The 18,939-nt window shown below is 43.7% G+C and overlaps 1 protein-coding gene across 3 annotated transcripts in view; it reads right to left on the reverse strand.

The window, feature by feature from the left end:
- LOC138959692 (epidermal growth factor receptor-like) overlaps nt 1-6,514 on the reverse strand; it is a 98,031-nt gene extending 91,517 nt beyond the window's left edge. For all 3 annotated transcript variants that reach the window (XM_070331280.1, XM_070331278.1, XM_070331279.1), the window contains exons 1-2: nt 6,085-6,514; nt 4,842-4,991 (exon numbers count right to left, since the gene is read on the reverse strand). In XM_070331280.1, the coding sequence (XP_070187381.1) occupies nt 4,842-4,991; nt 6,085-6,499 (565 nt within the window). In that variant the 5' untranslated portion in view covers nt 6,500-6,514. The remainder of the gene's footprint in view (nt 1-4,841; nt 4,992-6,084) is intronic.
- Between the last annotated feature and the right edge of the window lie 12,425 nt (nt 6,515-18,939).

An 18,939-nucleotide genomic window follows, 5' to 3' on the forward strand; every position in this document is an offset into this window, starting at 1 on the left:
TTATTCCGATCAGTTACAGTAATGGACTTGCAAATGTCCGTGCTGATAACACTGACGGTGTCAACAGGATCAGCAAACACTGATATTTTTGTTTCTGTTGGTTTTCGTGTTTTCCATCTTGCCCTGGTCAACATTATCGGCTCGTTTCCGTGGCTTGGGAACTGGGGCATCCTTCCCGTAGTCACGTGCATGAACTCTATTCAAAATTAATGTAGTTTGCAATGCGCGGGACTGTTGTTTGGGGGAATTAAGTGACGATACAATGCAGAACGTGCACCATTAGCAAGATGGTCACTCGACGCTGTACTAACGCAACGGATTTCTCTACAGCAGAAACTTGTGTGTAAGAAAAAAAATCACTATATTTGCTGTCAAGTTAAATAATAGTGTTGACTCAAATAGGAATTACTGCAGGAATCGTTTTTATCACTGCTAGTGGCAATCAGCGGTTTTCTCTTATCGTTTATGTGGCGTAGATTCTGAAGCAGACGGAGACACAGTAAACACATACAAGCAGAATAACGGAATTTATGCCGATTATTTTCTACCGCCTGTGCTTCCGACCTTCCGTAAAACAACAACCCAACCCCGACAACAAACAGATGAAAAGAAAAAATAGAAGAATAAGAAGAAGAAGAAGACTATATACAGCAATGTATTGTAACGCCATGTCGCTTCCTATTACTAAAAATGAATGCTTTCTGAAACGGAACGGATTTGCAAAACCTGGCTGATAAAGTCCAAATGCACATGTAATTAAGTATAAGGCAACGACGCAGTAGCAGTGATGTTGCAATTTGCATTTCTTCCATACACTCTATCGTGCTGTACTGTATATAGCTGCCAGCTCGTCAGCGTGGCACCCTGCCTGATGAGATAATTCGAAGTTATTTCTCTTGAAACATTTTCCCGAGTGATAAGACAGACCTATCGGGGGAAATCCGAGCCACACGGTATCTGGCGAGGAGCAGATAGCCAGCAGAAATGGGCCTTCACCACAGTTTCAACTTTATCACTCTAACACTCCTACACAATCTGCAACATGCATCGCAGAGGTGGGGCATCCAGCTTCATCAAAGTTCAATGGAAGAAGGAGGGTACGTTGGGGGAAGGGGTGGGGGATGGACTGAGAGGAGGGTGTTGGGGAATGCGGTTCCAGATAAAACCTGCATATATTATAATAATATGCTTTTGGCGGCGGTCAAAAAGGCGAAAAATAAAGAAACGGTGCCAAAACCTCGAGAAACATCCATATTAAAAGTATATAAACATCCAGTTTTGCATTTATCAAAGCTGAATGGAAGGACAAGGCGGGGGGTATAAAGTTCGATGGGGTGCGGGTGATGATGGGCGTGTCGGGGGGAGGAGGTAAAGTTACAGATACATGGCTCAGCAAAGCCTGTGTTGTTAACACTTTCAGCTAAGTCATAAAAGGGTAATATAAAGTAAGTAACCGAAGCCAAAACATCGAGAAACATTCATATCAAAGGTCAGGGGCATTCAAAGTTCGATGGGGTGTGGGTGGGGATGGAGGAAGGGGGTATACAGTCCGACCAGATACAAAGCCAAGTAATGTTTGTGTGGGAGACACTCTGCTGGAAGGAAAAGGTAGCTAAATGTTGCCAACAACATCAAGAAACATGCATATGAAAGGTAGCAGCAAACAGCTTCACTGTCACTACGGTTCGATGAGAAGGGCTGAAGGATGCCAGAGAGAAGAGGATATAGTTCAAGATCTAACGCTAAAGCCAGGAAGCAAGTTGAAGATTTATCATGCCCAACCGCACATCCAAAAACCTACATCTCGGAGTTGTAGGGGTAACCAGCGCCATCAAAGTTAAAATGGTGGGGAGGAAGGCCAAGAGGGTCGAGGGAGGGCGACTCGAGATGCCGTTCCAAATTCAAGACTCCAAGAGTGGAATGTGATACGGTAGATTAACGATGACCAAACCAATCGATGAGAATAAACTTTTCTTTATTTGGTGTTTAACGTCGTTTTCAACCGTTCAAGGTTATATCGCGACGGAGGGAAGGGGGGTGATGGGATAGAGCCTTTGTCAATTGTTTCTTGTTCACAAAAGCACTAATCAAAAATTTGCTCATGGGGCTTGCAACGTACTACAATGTATTACCTTACTGGGAGAATGCAAGTTTCCAGTACAAAGGACTTAACATTTCTTACATACTGCTTGACTAAAATCTGTACAAAAATTGACTATATTCTTTTCAAGAAACACTTAACAAGGGTAAAAAGAGAAACAGAATCCGTTAGTCGCCTCTTACGACATGCTGAGGAGCATCGGGTAAATTCTTCCCCCTAACCCGCGGGGGGACCAAATACAAGACTCCAAGAGTGGAATGTGATAAGGTAGATTAACGATGGCCAAACAAATCGATGAGAATAAAGGCTACCAGAGAGTTTGTACAGAATATAAGACCCATTTCAATGCAGCTTTTAGAACCTTGAAGATAGCCTGTGCTTATCGGCGTTTTAGCAATTACAGAACGTGTCATTAGTAATTAACAAACCTAAATAGCAATAACAAAAAGTAAAATCAACAGTCCATTTGAAACGTAGTCCAATAAGATCAGATTTACTTGCTTGAGTTTGAAAACTACACAGAACAAGAACGTCGTCCCAAATTACAGTTGAAAGGCAATGCAATTCAGACGGGCCGGGAGCTATAGTCTACACGGCGCACGAAAAAAACCCCAGAAAATATAACAAAAACAATTACATTTACCATACGGTAGGGGAGAGAGAGAGAAAATTGCATATACCTTACAAAAGCGGGGGTAAAGGATAAAGAAAGAAAAATAATATGACTTCAGTGTTGCTTACAAGACGAGATTCAAACATGACCTAAACGAACAGCCTTAGCCCCCTTACTGTTGCTCCCATTGCGCGCATCAGTGACTTCAAAGAAGAATGGAGCAGAGACGGAGGAAGAATTTGCAAGATGTTTGGTCTCTTTGGGGGCTCTGATTTCCAGGGGAATTCGGGAAAAAGGGAAAACTGAGGGGAGTTAGAGGGTCGTAAACGAACACCTGCCCGATCTGGTACAAAAATGAACATAAAGGTTTATTCAGCAAACACCGATGAAGGTTCTCTCTTGCACTCTCGCTTTTTAAGACATACTCAATCTCTTGAACCCCACCCTACCCCATCAAGCGTTTATCTGTGTCGACACTCTGTGTCTGTCTATATCTCACCTTATTGGTCTGTGTGTTTGTGCGTGTGTCTGTCTGTGTCTTTTCTTTCTGGATGTATGTATCAGTGGCATTTACTTTTGTTCATTTGTAAAATTCAAGTTTCATCACAAGGCTTTTAACACACACTCGATACTGCTCCCTTTGGACAGAAAAACAAGTCGCGTAAGGCGAAATAACAACATTTAGTCAAGCTGTCGAACTCACAGAATGAAACTTAACGCACTGCTTTTTTCACCAAGACCACATACTCGTAGTCCACCGCTCGTGGCAAAGGTAGTAAAATCGACAAGCCATGTAGAATAGTGCGGTGGTGGTCGCGCTGAGCAGGATAACACGCTTTTCTGTATGTCTATTCTTTTTAGCTTACTGAGCTTGTTTTTAATCCAAACATATCATATCTATATGTTTTTGGAATCAGGGACCGACAAGGAATAAGATAAAATTGCTTTTAAATCGAATTAGAAAAATTAATTTTAATAATAATTTTCATATTTTTATTTTTCAGAGCTTGTTTGTAATCCAAATATAACATATCTATATGTTTTTGGAATCAGAAAATGACGCAGAATAAGATGCAATTGTTTTTGGATCGTTTAATAAAAAACATAATTTAAATTACAAGTTTCCGATTTTTAATGACTAAACTCATTCATTAATTTTAAAACCACCAAGCTGAAATGCAATACCAAAGTTCGGCCTTCGTCGAAGATTGCTTTGCCAAAATTTCAATCAATTTGATTGAAAAATGAGGGAGTGACAGTGCCGCCTCAACTTTTACAAAAAGCCGGATATGACGTCATCAAAGGTATTTATCGAAAAAAAGAAAAAAAAAACGTCTGGGGATATCATTCCCAGGAACCCTCATGTAAAATTTCATAAAGATCGGTCCAGTAGTTTAGTCTGAATCGCTCTACACACACACACGCACAGACACACACAGACACATACACAGACACACACAGACACACACAGACAGACAGACACACACACACACAGACACAAACACACACACAGACACAAACACACACACACACACACACACACATACACGACCCTCGTCTCGATTCCCCCTCTATGTTAAAACATTTAGTCAAAACTTGACTAAATGTAAAAACAGGGATATTTCTTCAACAGCATCAATCAATCAATCAATATGAACGTGTGTGTATGTATGTATGTGTGTGTGTGTGTGTGTGTGTGTGTGTGTGTGTGTGTGTGTGTGTGTGTGTGAGTGTGTGTAAATGTAAATGTAAATGTGTGTGTGTGTGTGTGTGTGTGTGTGTGTGTGTGTGTGTGTGTGTATGTGTGTGTCAGTGTTTGTGTGTTTATGCGCGCGTGCGCAAGGATGCGTGTGTTAGTGTGTTTGGTGGCCCTCAAATCTATGAGGCTTCGACGATTTTGTTGTTTCATAATTATTTGTACTGTTTTGAAGTGAAACCAAAGAAATTACAGACACACACACCCCCCCCCACACACACACACACACACACACACACACACAAACACACACACACACACACACACACACACACACACAGGGGGGGGGGGGAGGACCAGCAGGCGAATCCCACAGCCAGCCAACCAACCGACCAGCCAACCAACCAGTAACTGACGATTCTAAAACTTACCGCTATGATCGCATGGTCTCCTATAGTCCGTTGAGTTGAATTTGAACTCCACTGGCGGTTTAACGTAAGGGTTGATGTCCTGCCAGTTGATAGTATTCTCAAAGCACAGCAGGTTGTTGTTCATGAAGAAGACTTCTCCTCTCAGAATTTCTGATACAGAAAATATTACCAAATATATTTATGCGTGAACGATCGCATTGACGTGTTACTGTTAGTATGTTACACCTGCCAAAATTGTCAAGCCTGCTTTTAGAAACAATAACATATGAATTTAAAGTAATAACACAGAATTTACATTTGTAAGCGAGAGATCTACTGAAATAGTGGTGTGTGTATCCCCCTCAGCGAAAATCACACAAACGCTCGCACGCACGCACGCACACACGCATACACATACACACACACACACACACACACACACACACACACACACACAAACACACACATACACTCACAAACCCACACACACACACAAACACACACACACATACAAACACACACACACACACACACACACACACACACACACACACACACACACACACACACACACACACACACAGAAACACACAAGCTTCAGATAATTCTGCTCCTCCCCTCCTTTCACGGCTGGGGATGGGGAATAAAATCTATGTGAATTGTTTAAGTGGACATCGATCGCCTCATAGACTAATTATGAAAATAACTCCGTCGGGTTTGTATTGGTTGAGGTAAAGTGACCATTTCTTGCAAAACATCGACAAAGGGGGGACCCTCAATCACTAGCGAGGGGTCTGATTGAAATACTTGCTCCGGTCAATATGTTTCCGACACTCCCCTCGCTAATGATCGGTTTCTTCTTTGTTTGTCGGAGGTTTTGCAAGAAAAGGCCACTCTTCCACAACGCCTACAAACCCGAACGAGTTAATTCCCCCCAAAATCGTCTAATTTCTCCCAGGTTGACTTATGTGCAGACCTGCCAGTGACTTAACCCGCTTCGTGTGTACACGCAAGCACAAGACCAAGTGCGCACGGAAAAGATCCTGTAATCCATGTCGGAGTTCGGTGGGTTATGGAAACACGAAAATACCCGGCATGCCTACCCAACGAAAGCGGAGTGAAGCTGACTATGCTACCAGAGTATAGTGTGGGGAACCCAAATGGGCAAACGAGCTCACACGTAACCAGAACAAATTCTGGAACGCTGAAGAAGCTGAAGAAGAAGAATTGTCTAATCAATGACATGCTTTAGGCTGGGTCTCACCTTTGAGCGAGGTGAAGCGCAGCTCCTTGAGGCCGATGCTCTTGTTGTTCTTGTCGTAGTTGAGGGCCACGAAGAGGCTGTACTCCTTGTTGCTCTGGTTAGTTCTGGCGTTGGTGTAGTGGAACAGGGTCTTGCCGCGGATGATCTGCAGGCTGGTCAAGGGCACGTAATCCGCGTGCACCCCAACGATGAGCACGTACCCCGTCACCTCCCGGATCTTGGAGAGGAAGCTGAGGTCAAATGTCCTGTGGGTCTCGTCCAAGAAGATGATCTCCAGGTTGCCGAACAGGTAGGTGCAGTTGGTGTACATGTCCTTGTACTGGTTGTAGCGGAACCTCCAGTCTCCCCTGGCCACCAGCCCGTTGCTCGTCCCTTCGCATACTGCAACCAGAAAGGAAGAGGAGGTCAAGGTCATTGTCAATGTGAGGTCTAGGTCATATAGAATATATCCTGGTGTGTATGTTTTCTTGACAAAGATTTCAAAACATCTGCAAGCCATTGTTTTTCTTTCACGCATAATTTACCATAGATACCACAAACAAGACCGATCAAGCATATTCTTCTTTCATGTTAAACAACGTCAACTAAGAAACAAGTCGCGTAAGGCGAAAATACAACATTTAGTCAAGTAGCTGTCGAACTCACAGAATGAAACTGAACGCAATGCCATTTTTCAGCAAGACCGTATAGTAGCATCGTCAGTCCACCGCTCATGGCAAAGGCAGTGAAATTGACAAGAAGAGCGGGGTAGTAGTTGCGCTAAGAAGGATAGCACGCTTTTCTGTACCTCTCTTTGTTTTAACTTTCTGAGCGTGTTTTTAATCCAAACATATCATATCTATATGTTTTTGGAATCAGGAACCGACAAGGAATAAGATGAAAGTGTTTTTAAATTGATTTCGACAATTTAATTTTGATAATAATTTTTATATATTTAATTTTCAGAGCTTGTTTTTAATCCAAATATAACATATTTATATGTTTTTGGAATCAGAAAATGATGGAGAATAAGATGAACGTAAATTTGGATCGTTTTATAAATTTTTATTTTTTTTTTACAATTTTCAGATTTTTAATGACCAAAGTCATTAATTAATTTTTAAGCCACCAAGCTGAAATGCAATACCGAAGTCCGGGCTTCGTCGAACAATACTTGACCAAAATTTCAACCAATTTGGTTGAAAAATGAGGGCGTGACAGTGCCGCCTCAACTTTCACGAAAAGCCGGATATGACGTCTTCAAAGACATTTATCAAAAAAATGAAAAAAACGTATGGGGATATCAATCCCAGGAACTCTCATGTCAAATTTCATAAAGATCGGTCCAGTAGTTTGGTCTGAATCGCTCTACACGCACGCACACACACACACACATACACACACACATACACCACGACCCTCGTCTCGATTCCCCCCTCGATGTTAAAACATTTAGTCATAACTTGACTAAATGTAAAAAGGCAGAATGAGGGAGAAGAGAGGGGAGGGAAAGAGAGCTAGAGAGAGAGCTAGAGAGAGAGAGAGAGAGAGAGCTAGAGAGAGAGAGAGCTAGAGAGAGAGAGACAGAGAGACAGAGAGAGAGAGAGCTAGAGAGAGAGAGAGAGAGAGAGAGAGAGAGAGAGAGAGAGAGAGAGAGAAAGAAAGAAAGAGAGAGAGAGAGATAGACTCGGAGAGAGAGAGAGAGAGAAAGAGAGAGAGAGAAAGAGAGAGAGAGAGAGGGAGAGGGAGAGGGAGAGAGATAGTGAGAGAGAGGGGGGGGGGGAGAGAGAGGGAGAGAGGGAGAGGGAGAGAGAGAGAGAGCGAGAGAGTATTCATTCTTTGTCAAGCATTAACTGCCGGTCCTAGCTGTCAATTATCCTGTCATTTCTTAATGAGATTTACTATGCGTGCATGCACCGTATGGCAGAATTCAGACGCAGAAGCCAATCAAATTTCCAATAACATTAACCGCGTCACAAAACTGAATAAAACCCCAAATCGAGTTTTACGAACGATGAAGAAAAAAAATAAGGACAAAAGCTTTCACATGGGTTTATTACAAAGAATTCCCATCCATCAGCGTAAACGACCAGAACTTAATCTAAAACGACATCTTACTTTGAAGAACAAACCTCCCCATTCCAGAAAAAAAAGCGCCTGCTTTGTTGTGGGTGGGTTGAGCGCTTCCCCTCGTAACTCAAAGAGCGCATAACACGACAAATTGGTGTCTATCCGTAGCTTCATCGCTCAACCGTAAATACACAACCTTGCTCACCAATTTTCACCCAATACCCAATGTTTGTGTCTTGTGTTTTTCGTCTCCGGCGAATAAGCTTGGCACTGAGGTGTTGTGCTCGCGCATGCAGGTGCCAATAGAAAGTGTTCACTCCCGAATAAATGAAAAGGATCTCAGAGTTAGTCCGGATTTCTAAGTTAAACTTTTTTTTAGCACTCTTACTTTTTAAAAATTAGAAATCACAAAATTAGGCACGATGCTAACAGCTACAGAACGTTTTTAAACATTAGCTCAACATTAGCCGATTGTTTGTCGGTCTGGATCTCTTACTCTATGTGACTGTCTGTCTGTCTGTCTGTCTGTCTGACTCTTTCACCCGCCCCCCCCCCCCCCTATCTCTTGCAGTACCATCAAAACAACGTATAATGACACAACATAATTGATCTACTGAATTCGCGTATCCCCTCCGCCGCTAGTCGAAGTTCTTCTCAAAACTGATCAATGGCGCTGTAGAGCTTCCACCTTTTGGCCCGTCCTCCTTCTTCGCTCCTAACATCGGGCGAGTTTAATCGACCATGCCTTGGTGCTCAGTTATTGGACATTACGGCGAGAGAATAGAGTGGGCGGACCGTGGACAACGCTCTATGGACACGAACAGACTAGCAGACGTAAACAGACAAACATTCAAAGCAAACATGTTCTAAGCAAACACAAAACATGTTTATGTAAGTAAAGCGTGCATCGGAATCATAATAGCCAATATCGTCGATTGAACAATCTAAAACGCCTACCTATATATATCAGGCTTAGGAACTACTGTATTGAAAAAAACGTCAGGTAAGCTTATTAATAGGGTATTTTTGTCTCAAGGGATTGCAATGGTGTCATGATCAGTGGGTGAGGTCTATAGTTCGATTGCTGTTGGGTTTTTGCATGAGCTCGACCGTAGGCGTACTATACGGTTTTCATGCAGGAGGGCGGGAGCTGAATTATGCAAACGGCAGCATTCACAACTGAAACATTGTCATTTTAAAAGTACGTTTGTGTTGGAATTAGAAGCCATTTGGTTCTGAAATCTTGATTGTTTTGCATATTCATTCTTTACCTTTAAAATCAAACAGACCTCCACGCCCCGACGACAGTAAACGTAACAAAAGACACAGGCTAGAATTCATGTACAAACACAACCGCTCACACACTCACCACCACCCCCCCCCCACACACCCACACACACACACACACGTACGCAGACACACACACATACATAACCACACACACACACACAGGCACACGCACAAACTCACACACACACTCACACACACACACACACACACACATACGCGCACACACGAACACACACGCACGCCCCCTCACCCACACACACATAGATAATTTAGCAGCCTTCGCTCAAACAGACAACACTGCGGTAGGTCATTTTGAAGCGTCGGCTCAAACGACAAAATAATTGCCCACTCCTTTCTTCTCTCTGTGAGTTGAGGACCATGAATTCCCAAACGGATTAACAAGACCTTGCACATTTTAATGCAATGCATGGCGTCAAGCGTCAAGAAACTGCTTGTAGTCATTTAAAAAGTGAACCCGTTTTTTTTTGTTTGTTTTTTTAATCCAAGGCGATAATGGTCCATTTATGCACAGAAAACATTGGTCGTTCTATACGGCTTTCAAGGCCTAACATGGTCCGAAACTAACAACGTTTCAACAAGAAATAAAAACTCCGGGAATACTTATAATAATTATCATTAGAAAGGTTATTCAAACACAAGTGGGTCAAAAGAACGCTACATTTATTGGTGGTTAATTGTCATTTGTTTCAGCGAGCCAATATAGTTATCTGCCTACGGAGGAAAAGTAATTATTTTTAAAAGTTCATTTTTATATCCCCAAACGGACGGATCAGTATTGTCCGTAAATGATTAATAAAACAAAACAAAAAAACCTTCACAAATTACAAAAACAACAAAGCAAAACCTTGACGAGACAAACAACATTTTTCTTGATCATTATCGCCTTAACCGTTCCCACAGGGCCGCCGTGCAGCCAATGACTGAAACACAAGAAGGACCGATCCCTCCTCGAGCGACGGCTGGCTACAGATTGTCGACACAGGTATTACGTCACAGCAGACAGTGAGAAATGTCACTGCCGCGCTAAAAACAATAAAAAGGAAGTTATGACATGTGTGCAAAACGCTGGCAGACTCGGCGAATGCATTAGTCGGCGAGTATATATATCGTGACAAAGTGTCGACATGTCTCTTCTTGTGGACCTTGGGCTATATAGCGAGCCATGTCAGAAAAGATGCGGGGGAGGGAAAAAACGGTCAAAAAGTTCGTCCATTGGCATGTCTTCCCGGCCTGGCTAGCTTATACGACACGAAAGCTGCCTGTCTGTCTGTTTGTCTGTATCTGTCTGTATCTGTCTGTCTGTTTCTGTCTCTGCCCCCCCCCCCCCCCCCCCCCGTCCTCCTCTCTTTTTTATCTCTCTCGCTCTCCTTCTCTGGTATGTCGGACATCGCAGTTATCAACGATTTGAAATGAATAATTTGTACAAGGCTACTAAGGGTGGGAAGAGTAGCCACTCCAAAGAGTACGAGAGAAAAGGAGTGGGGGTGGGGGGGCGGCGCTAAACGCTGAGGGGATGGGGGGTGGAGAGGCAGGCAAAGGAGAGATGGTGCTACGTATATTTGTAGAGTGGCGATATACTTGAAGGGCAGCTGAAACGCGGCGGGAGTGAGAGGTTGTTTATTTGAGTTCCATTAAACGTTGTTGCCACAGCAAGCGAAGGTCTGAGATGGAGTCAAGCTTGCCAAGATGACGCTACTTTCCCGGCCTGGTGTGTGAATGTCTTCAAAAATCGCACTACTTCAGAGCAAGATTGTGAAATAACGCTTACCATAAAAAAGACATGTTGCCCTTTTGTACAGGAGAAATCATTATGCATATAGGAGTGTCCATTATGTGTGGAAGGGTTGTCTGCAGTGTCCATTATGTGTGGAAGGGTTGTCTGCTTGCCCTGGATTAGTGTGCGGCTTGAGAAGTCCGCAGATTTGTCACGGTCACGAGACAAGAGCCATTAACAGTCGATTGAATATCAATGGTAGTAGCCGGATGACAAATTCAGTCACACACATCTTTTCACGCAGAAATATATGAATGATCAAGAACAGAACACTATGCTGATCTCACAGTGATGACTGAAGACATTTCCCACACACTAAAAACCCGGCCGGGTTGCAAGTGAGAGTGTTATGTAAATGGAATACAGTGTTGTGGAACCGGAAACGCACTTCCTCTGCAGTAGTGTTTTCCTTCTCATCTGCAGTAGTGGTTCTCTAACTGAAGACCTTGATACGTAACGTGGGGTAGCAAGAATAATATTCCCAAAATCAGTTGTAAAATAGGCCTGAACATGGCCTCGTCCACCTCATTTTGGTGTGTGTGTGTGTGTGTGTACTGTGTGCCGGAGTGTGCGCGTGCGCGCACACGTGTGTGTGTGTGTGTGTGTGTGTGTGTGTGTGTGTGTGTGTGCGTGTGTGTGTGTTTGTGTTTGTGGGTGAGTGTGGGTGTGTGTAATGGGTTCGCGCGTTTATGATTATATATCATTAAACATTGTACTTGTGAGGCGATCTTTTTACCACCCACAGCTTTGCATCGCTGATTTATATGTGCGTCGGAAACTAAACTCGATTTATTTCCTACAAATCTAATGCAATATGAACCAGAAGAACACGTCTGCCCTGCTAATTAATCACATTCGGTGTAAAATATTCCTTTCTTCGCAGACCAATTTTCGCGCTCCCAAAATGGCGATTGCACCGATAACGCCTACGTCAGTGCTAAATGTGTAATTCCATCTGAAGGACCTTACTCCCCAGCGTTTTACAGGAAATCACGTGATGTGCAAAACAACAACGGGTCCCCCCCCCCCCCCCCCACACAAGCGTATCGAAATACAACGTGGGAACACACTGGACTGTATCCCCCGAAATCGGCGTATGCTGCCTGAATGGCGGGTTAAAAACGGTCATACACGTACAAATCCACTCGTGCTGAAAACATGAGTGACTGAACGTGTGAGCCTAAGCCCATGAACGAAGAAGAACCCGACTGGACTGTATATAGATCTTTTATTCCTTTATGTGACCATTTAGTCCTGCTTCCGCCAACCTCGTTTAGTCTTTTTGTTCTCTAGATCTGTTACTCCTGTTACATTGTTAATACATGCTTACTTTATTTTCCTCTCCCTCGACGGTAGTAGCAATCCCTGGCCTTTTTAAGGGCATTCAAATGTTGTCCGCCCGCGCAAACCTCAGTCGTCATGCTATGAAGTTGTGTCAAATGTTTGCAAACCAAAACAGCCGATAGCAAATGTCATGGTTCGAATTCTAATCCCGAAAGAATAACTGAGAATCCCCGCAAATGTGCTTACTGGATAGAGGATCGGGAACGTGCGGCACTGTAATGTTAGACTTGTATGAACATGGTAGAATATGTGCCGAGTTGTTCCGATTTTCAATTACATTCGTATCGTCATGCACCACGCACTGCAGAACATATATTGCTCAACCGTGTAAATGCATGTGGGCGAGTGTATTCCACAATGGACGGTAAATGAATGTATTCTGACGACAAAAAGCTTTGTAATTTTTTCCCCGCAAAGAACCCTTGCGTTTGATTTGACAGCAGTTTATACCATTAAACATTTGGAACATACACACAATTCTGTTGAGTGTGTGTGTGTGTGTGTGTGTGTGTGTGTGTGTGACGGTGTGTGGACATGTGTGTGTGTGTGTGTGTGTGTGTGTGTGTGTGTGCGTGGGTGCGTGGGTGGGTGCGTGGGTGGGTGCGTGCGTAAGTGCGTGTGTGTATGTGTGTGGTAGTATGTGTGTATGTGTGTGTGAGAGAGAGAGAGAGAGAGAGAGAGAGAGAGAGAGAGCAAGAGCAAGAGAGAGAGAGAGAGAGAGAGACAGAGACAGAGACAGAGACAGAGACAGAGAGAGTAGGAAGGATAAACTATAGACCAACGTAATTCAACACTGATGGAAGCAAAAATGTAATCGAAGAAATAAACTACAAAAAACAACTAGCTTATTTAAACAAAAACTTGTCCACTTTGTGAATTGCTCGACATTATTTTAAAATACGTATTCGCTTGAAAACATTTCCTATTAAATCGGTCAATGACGCATAGATTTGAAATTGAGGTATCCACGAGAAGGTATAGAAGTAATTTTCGCGCCAGATGAGACGAAGCGTATACGAATGTGGTTGGACAGAGGACGTAATTCTTTGACAAAGGAGTTAAACTACTTGGACGGAGACGCTCAACTCTGAAAAATTGATAAGGCATTGTCTGGCGTGGTTGGATCTTTTGTCCAACACGCTCACCTAACTTGATGCCATCACACTAAATTGTGTCCTGTTCCCTTTGCGATAATGGATAGTACAAGTTGGAAACAAGTGTCTTTTCACGTTGAGAATTGATTTTGTGACCGTAAAAGGAGTGACACCGGGTATGACTTGCTGTCTCTGTCTCTGTCTCTGTCTCTCTCTCTCTCTCTCTCTCTCTCTCTCTCTCTCTCTCTCTCTCTCCCTCCCCCTCTCTCTCTCTTTCATTCCATGGTTCATGCATCGACATATCTATATTTTCCTGTTCCTCTTTTTCTTCTCACCTGACACATATATCTCTCGCTCTCCCTTTCTCTCTCCTTCAACCTCTCTCTCATCCTTTCTTTCCCTCTCTCTCTCTCTCTCTCTCTCTCTCTCTCTCGCCTTCTCTCTCTCCTTCTCTCTGTGTCTGTCTGTCTCTCTGTGTCTCTGTCTCTCTGTCTGTCTTTCAGTCTGTCTGTCTGTCTGTCTGTCTGTCTGTCTGTCTGTCTCTCTGTCTGTCTCTCTGTCTGTCTGTCTGTCTGTCTGTCTGTCTGTCTCTCTCTCTCTCACTCTCTCAGGTCAGACAGTACCTACCTCACTGATTCTCGGGTAACGGTACAGCTTGTCACGTGCAGGGAGATAATACTCCAAGCCTCGTATGTCTCCTACTAAACCAACAGCTCTTGCGGCCACGAATCTCCCTAATTTACCACACAGACAATGCACGCCTACAAAGCTCTCGGATACATCATATTCACAAAATTAGCACACCCTACAGTATGGGTTGATGAAAAGCCAATGATAACCCTTTCTGATAGCCTAATGTCTGCCTTTTCACGAGCAATTAGGAACAGAGGTGGAAGCGGAAAACATACGGGGTCTTCTGGACTGATAGCAGACGATGCAGATGGTCTAGCTTCTATCTGACGGCGCCATTGGAAACCGTACAGTATCTCTTGCGGGTTCTCTTCTTTATCCTGGCTCCTACTTCTTTATGGAATGAGATAGTCGGTAATCTCGTGACCTTCCAATCACGTGACGTACGAATGGCGATAGTTCAGAGTTCGGGGGTCATGATCGGTCGGTATGGTAGAGCGGCATGTGCGGGCGGATATTTTATTTGGAGACCACATATATGAAAGCCCACCATCGAATCAATCAATCAATCAATAAATCAATGAAGTGATATATCACAAACGACAAAATGAATCAGCTGATAGGTCAAGAAAAACAGGCCTTCCTTTATTGTCATTTATACTTGAGGGAAACGTCGGTGGAAAGGCCTAGAGATTGAGAAGACCTACCGCAGAGAGAGCAAGAGAGAGAGAGAGAGAGAGAGAGAGAGAGAGAGAGAGAGAGAGAGAGAGAGAGAGAGAGAGAGAGAGAGAGAGAGAGAGAGAGAGCGAGAGCGGAGAGAGAGAGAGCAGCAACAGGGAATTAAGAAAACCACTTGGAAATTAAAAAGGTGTTTGTGTGGGTGTAAAATCTCCTGAAATATATCGCTGATTTGTTGACAGTGCATTTTCAATCAGTTTTTTTAACAACTGAACAGGACACGTGCACTTTATGTGATGAAAATTCGAGTGGCACTCCGGAATCACATCGAGTGATTTGAAAGTTACAGCTTAGTTATTCTGGTAAAATGTTGAATGGAGAGAGAGAGAGAGAGAGAGAGAGAGGAGAGAGAGAGAGAGAGAGAAGAGAGAGAGAGAGAGAGAGAGAGAGAGAGAGAGAGAGAGAGAGGAGAGGGAGAGAGAGAGAGAGAGAGAGAGAGAGAGAGAGAGAGAGAGAGAGAGAGAGAGAGAGAGAGAGCGCTTAGCATTCTTTCTCGCATGTCACTTGTTCAATGTCCGGAATGAGGGAGACGAGTCGGAGAGCAGGGAATTGTGCGAAAGAGAAACGGTCAGCGCAGGCAGACCGGGGGTTAGAGACAACCGGACAGGTGTCGCCGCACCAAACACACACCCACACCTCAGCTGGCACTGATGAAACCCTGGACCTTGCCATCCCATCCCGATGCCAGCGAGTCCCTCCGAAATACCTGAGGGGTCAGCCTGAAGTGTAAGGGCAGGTGAAGAGAGCCCTGCCCAACCTCCTCCCAACCTCCTCCCATACACCCCCTACACCTAAACCCCTTGACATTCCCACCCATTTCGTCGACATCCACGTAATTCTTACCTTTAGCTAATAGAATAATAGAAAATACCCCTCTCTCTCTCGCTCTCTCTCTCTCTCTCTTCTCTCGCCACTTCGATGGCTTTGTCTGCCCCTCCTTCTCTCTCACCCTCTTCCCCTTTCCAGTACCGCCACCCCCCCCTTCACCCCACCGTATCCCTTCCAGCCCACCTCTCATACAGTCCCTGGTGGTTCCTGCGACTCTGTCCATCCACCCCTCCTTTATGGTTCCATAAAAGCTTCTTGGTCGGCACTTTGAGTGACTGTATTCTCTTGAGGCTCTTGTCAAACAAGCAACTGACACGTGGGAAAACTATCACATCTGACAGCGAAACTCTCGTGGTACTTGGTGTACCCACCACTAACCACCATGGGAACTACTTTGCACTTCACTACCATCCCCCCCAAAAAAAAGAAGGAAAAAAAAGGGAAAAAAACTGATGAAAAAACAAAAACACACACAGTGTAAACATGTTAGAAGAGGTTAGAGTAAAAAGGAAAAACAAAAACCAAAATCAGACAAGAAAGGTGGAATCTAATACAAAAATAAAACAAAATAACAAAGGCCAATCCCTGGTAGGTATCGTTCAGAACTTATTCAATCAACATAAAAACAAGAAGGATGAGAGGAAAACGATGGGGACACCAGTTGAAGAAGATCAGTTAAAAGATGTGTAAAAACAGAAAATACAATGGAAACAAAAAGTCGACAAACGCCAAGAACATCTTGGAAAGCACAATGGGATTACTTAAAAAAAGAAGAACAAAACAGGACACACGCGAAAACTACAGGCACTTACACACAAAAAATCAAAAAAACAAAAGGAGACGGAAAACAGACAGCAGAAATAGAGAGACGCGAGAGATTGTAACTGAAACCATAACGAGAGAAAAAAATAAATGCTGACAAAGTCTTTTAATCTTTGGCATCGCCCTCTATTCATGTCGCCCCCAACAGGCGTCTGAAGCATTCTTGCAGACAAAATTAACCCTCGACATATCGCAACACAAAAAAACACGTCTGACGCATTCTTGCAGACAAAATTAACTCTCGACATATCACAACACAACACCAAAAAAAAACCCCGAAAATGTGGAAGGAAACAAGTTCTAACTGAGTTGTTTCTGAGGAAGAACTGATAGACAGATCAATCTCCGACAAGCTTGTCGTTGGAAAAATGCACTTTCCGCTGGCTAAGCTGCATGACAGGCTCCATGTGCATCTTTTGTTGTAAGGTCGTGAAGCACGTGCATTGTCTGCCTTTCTATCTGTCAACGCTTCTTTTTTCTGCCTGTCCGCTTGTCAACTAGCTTGCCTGTTTGACCGTCTTCGGCAATTTTAAGCTTTAATCTGAATCACTGTTGTGCGGATTAAACTGTGTCCTCGTCAATAGTCCAACCAAGAAAAAAACAATCCACTATAGGTACGCTGTTCCATAAAATACTGTGGATATTCGTTTCTGAATTAGCCTATTCACCAACCACACGAAGGCTAACTCTGACTATTCAGAGTGATATATGGCAACACAAACAAACGACTGAAATGAACCCCAAACACTGTTTTAATTCCCACATGCGAGAATGTACGCCGGTATTTTTGTACCAAGCACCTAACACCGTATTTTGTAACCGGCAGCGGAATTTTAGGTTACACGGTTAACAGTACACCTTATACGCCGTATTTTGTTCCCCGCAAGAAAAAGGGGGTGTAACGATGAGCTGGGCACAATAACGGCGTACCACGTCGACACCGTAAAATCTTTTAAGGACCATAAATATAGCGTGATGTGAAACTGGGTGACACATATATCCCCCGTACCAAGACAACCCGACGTCTGCAGAATACCCTGAGCCACCCATTGTTTCAAGAGCCATCAGCACTCGAGACCTTGTCCAAGCATCAGCTGATCGATACAAACACGATTCCTCAACCCTCCCCCTGATCAATTTTGATCAGATTTTCCCCAGCTTAGCCAAGTTAGGGGGAGAATGTTGGAGGAATGAGAGAAGAAGCCAGCGGTAATCTGCTGTGTATCCTCGGGCTTAACAGCTGCGGTTGTGCTGACATCTAGGCTGATAGATGACGACTATTGCGTTCGCTTTTTTTCTTGCACAAAGTTTGCAAAGTATAACAGAAAGTTGGGCTGGAGCTGAGATATTGTTTACCCTCGCCCACCCCCGACAGGAGAATAGATGGAGCGATTTGTCCGATAGAGTCTTATTGAGCTCGGTGTTTAATCTTTTGATTGATCTCTTACAATACGGCAATCTCTCTCTCTCTCTCTCTCTCTCTCTCTCTCTCTCTCTCTCTCTCTCTCTCTCTCTCTCTCTCTCTCTCTCTCTCTCTCTCTCTCTCTCACTCACTCTGTGCCTGCGCGCCACCAGATTTCAACAGGAAAAGTGCCTATTAAAAATATTTACCACAATTACAGTCTAAGTTGCCTTCCACTCTGCATGTTCTGGTTTATTAGCATTTAGGAATGCTGAAATGGCACCCAAAACCACCACCAAACCAGTAAATCGAATTGATACCCCGTCTCCCCCTAGGGCGCTTATAAATCGTCTTAAACTAAGACGTCTTAGGACGCATCAAACCCAGACTGGGAGGAGCGAACAGCCCGTGAAAAATGTCAACCATTTGAACCCCCAGTGCCCCCACTTAGCCTCCGACCGTTCCGCGGCACGACCCAAGAATAAAAATGTCAACGAGAGAAATCAAAAGATTGGAGAAAAGACAAAAAACAAGAGGGTATAAGGCCTCAGTGACATTTTCAATTCAGACACCCGCGGCTTGCCATACTTGAAACAGGTTGTAGGGGGCACAAAGCCAGAAAGCGACTGGAGTCCTACAAGTTCGCGTACAAGACAGGCAGATAATTGAAGTGCCCTCTACCACCTCGCCTCGGGTCCTTTCCTAGTCTTGAAAAATCAAGTTTTACGACGATTTTGGATTCTTGTTCCCCCCAAAAAAAAATTTTCCAAATTCAAAAACAAAATTGCATGTACATTTAATAAAAAATCATATTCAGCTAACATTTCAATTTAAGTGCTTCCTGGAAACTTAATAACCTGAAG

The sequence above is a fragment of the Littorina saxatilis genome, linkage group LG2 (assembly GCF_037325665.1).
Source record: "Littorina saxatilis isolate snail1 linkage group LG2, US_GU_Lsax_2.0, whole genome shotgun sequence".
In the NCBI taxonomy this organism is placed as follows: domain Eukaryota; kingdom Metazoa; phylum Mollusca; class Gastropoda; order Littorinimorpha; family Littorinidae; genus Littorina; species Littorina saxatilis.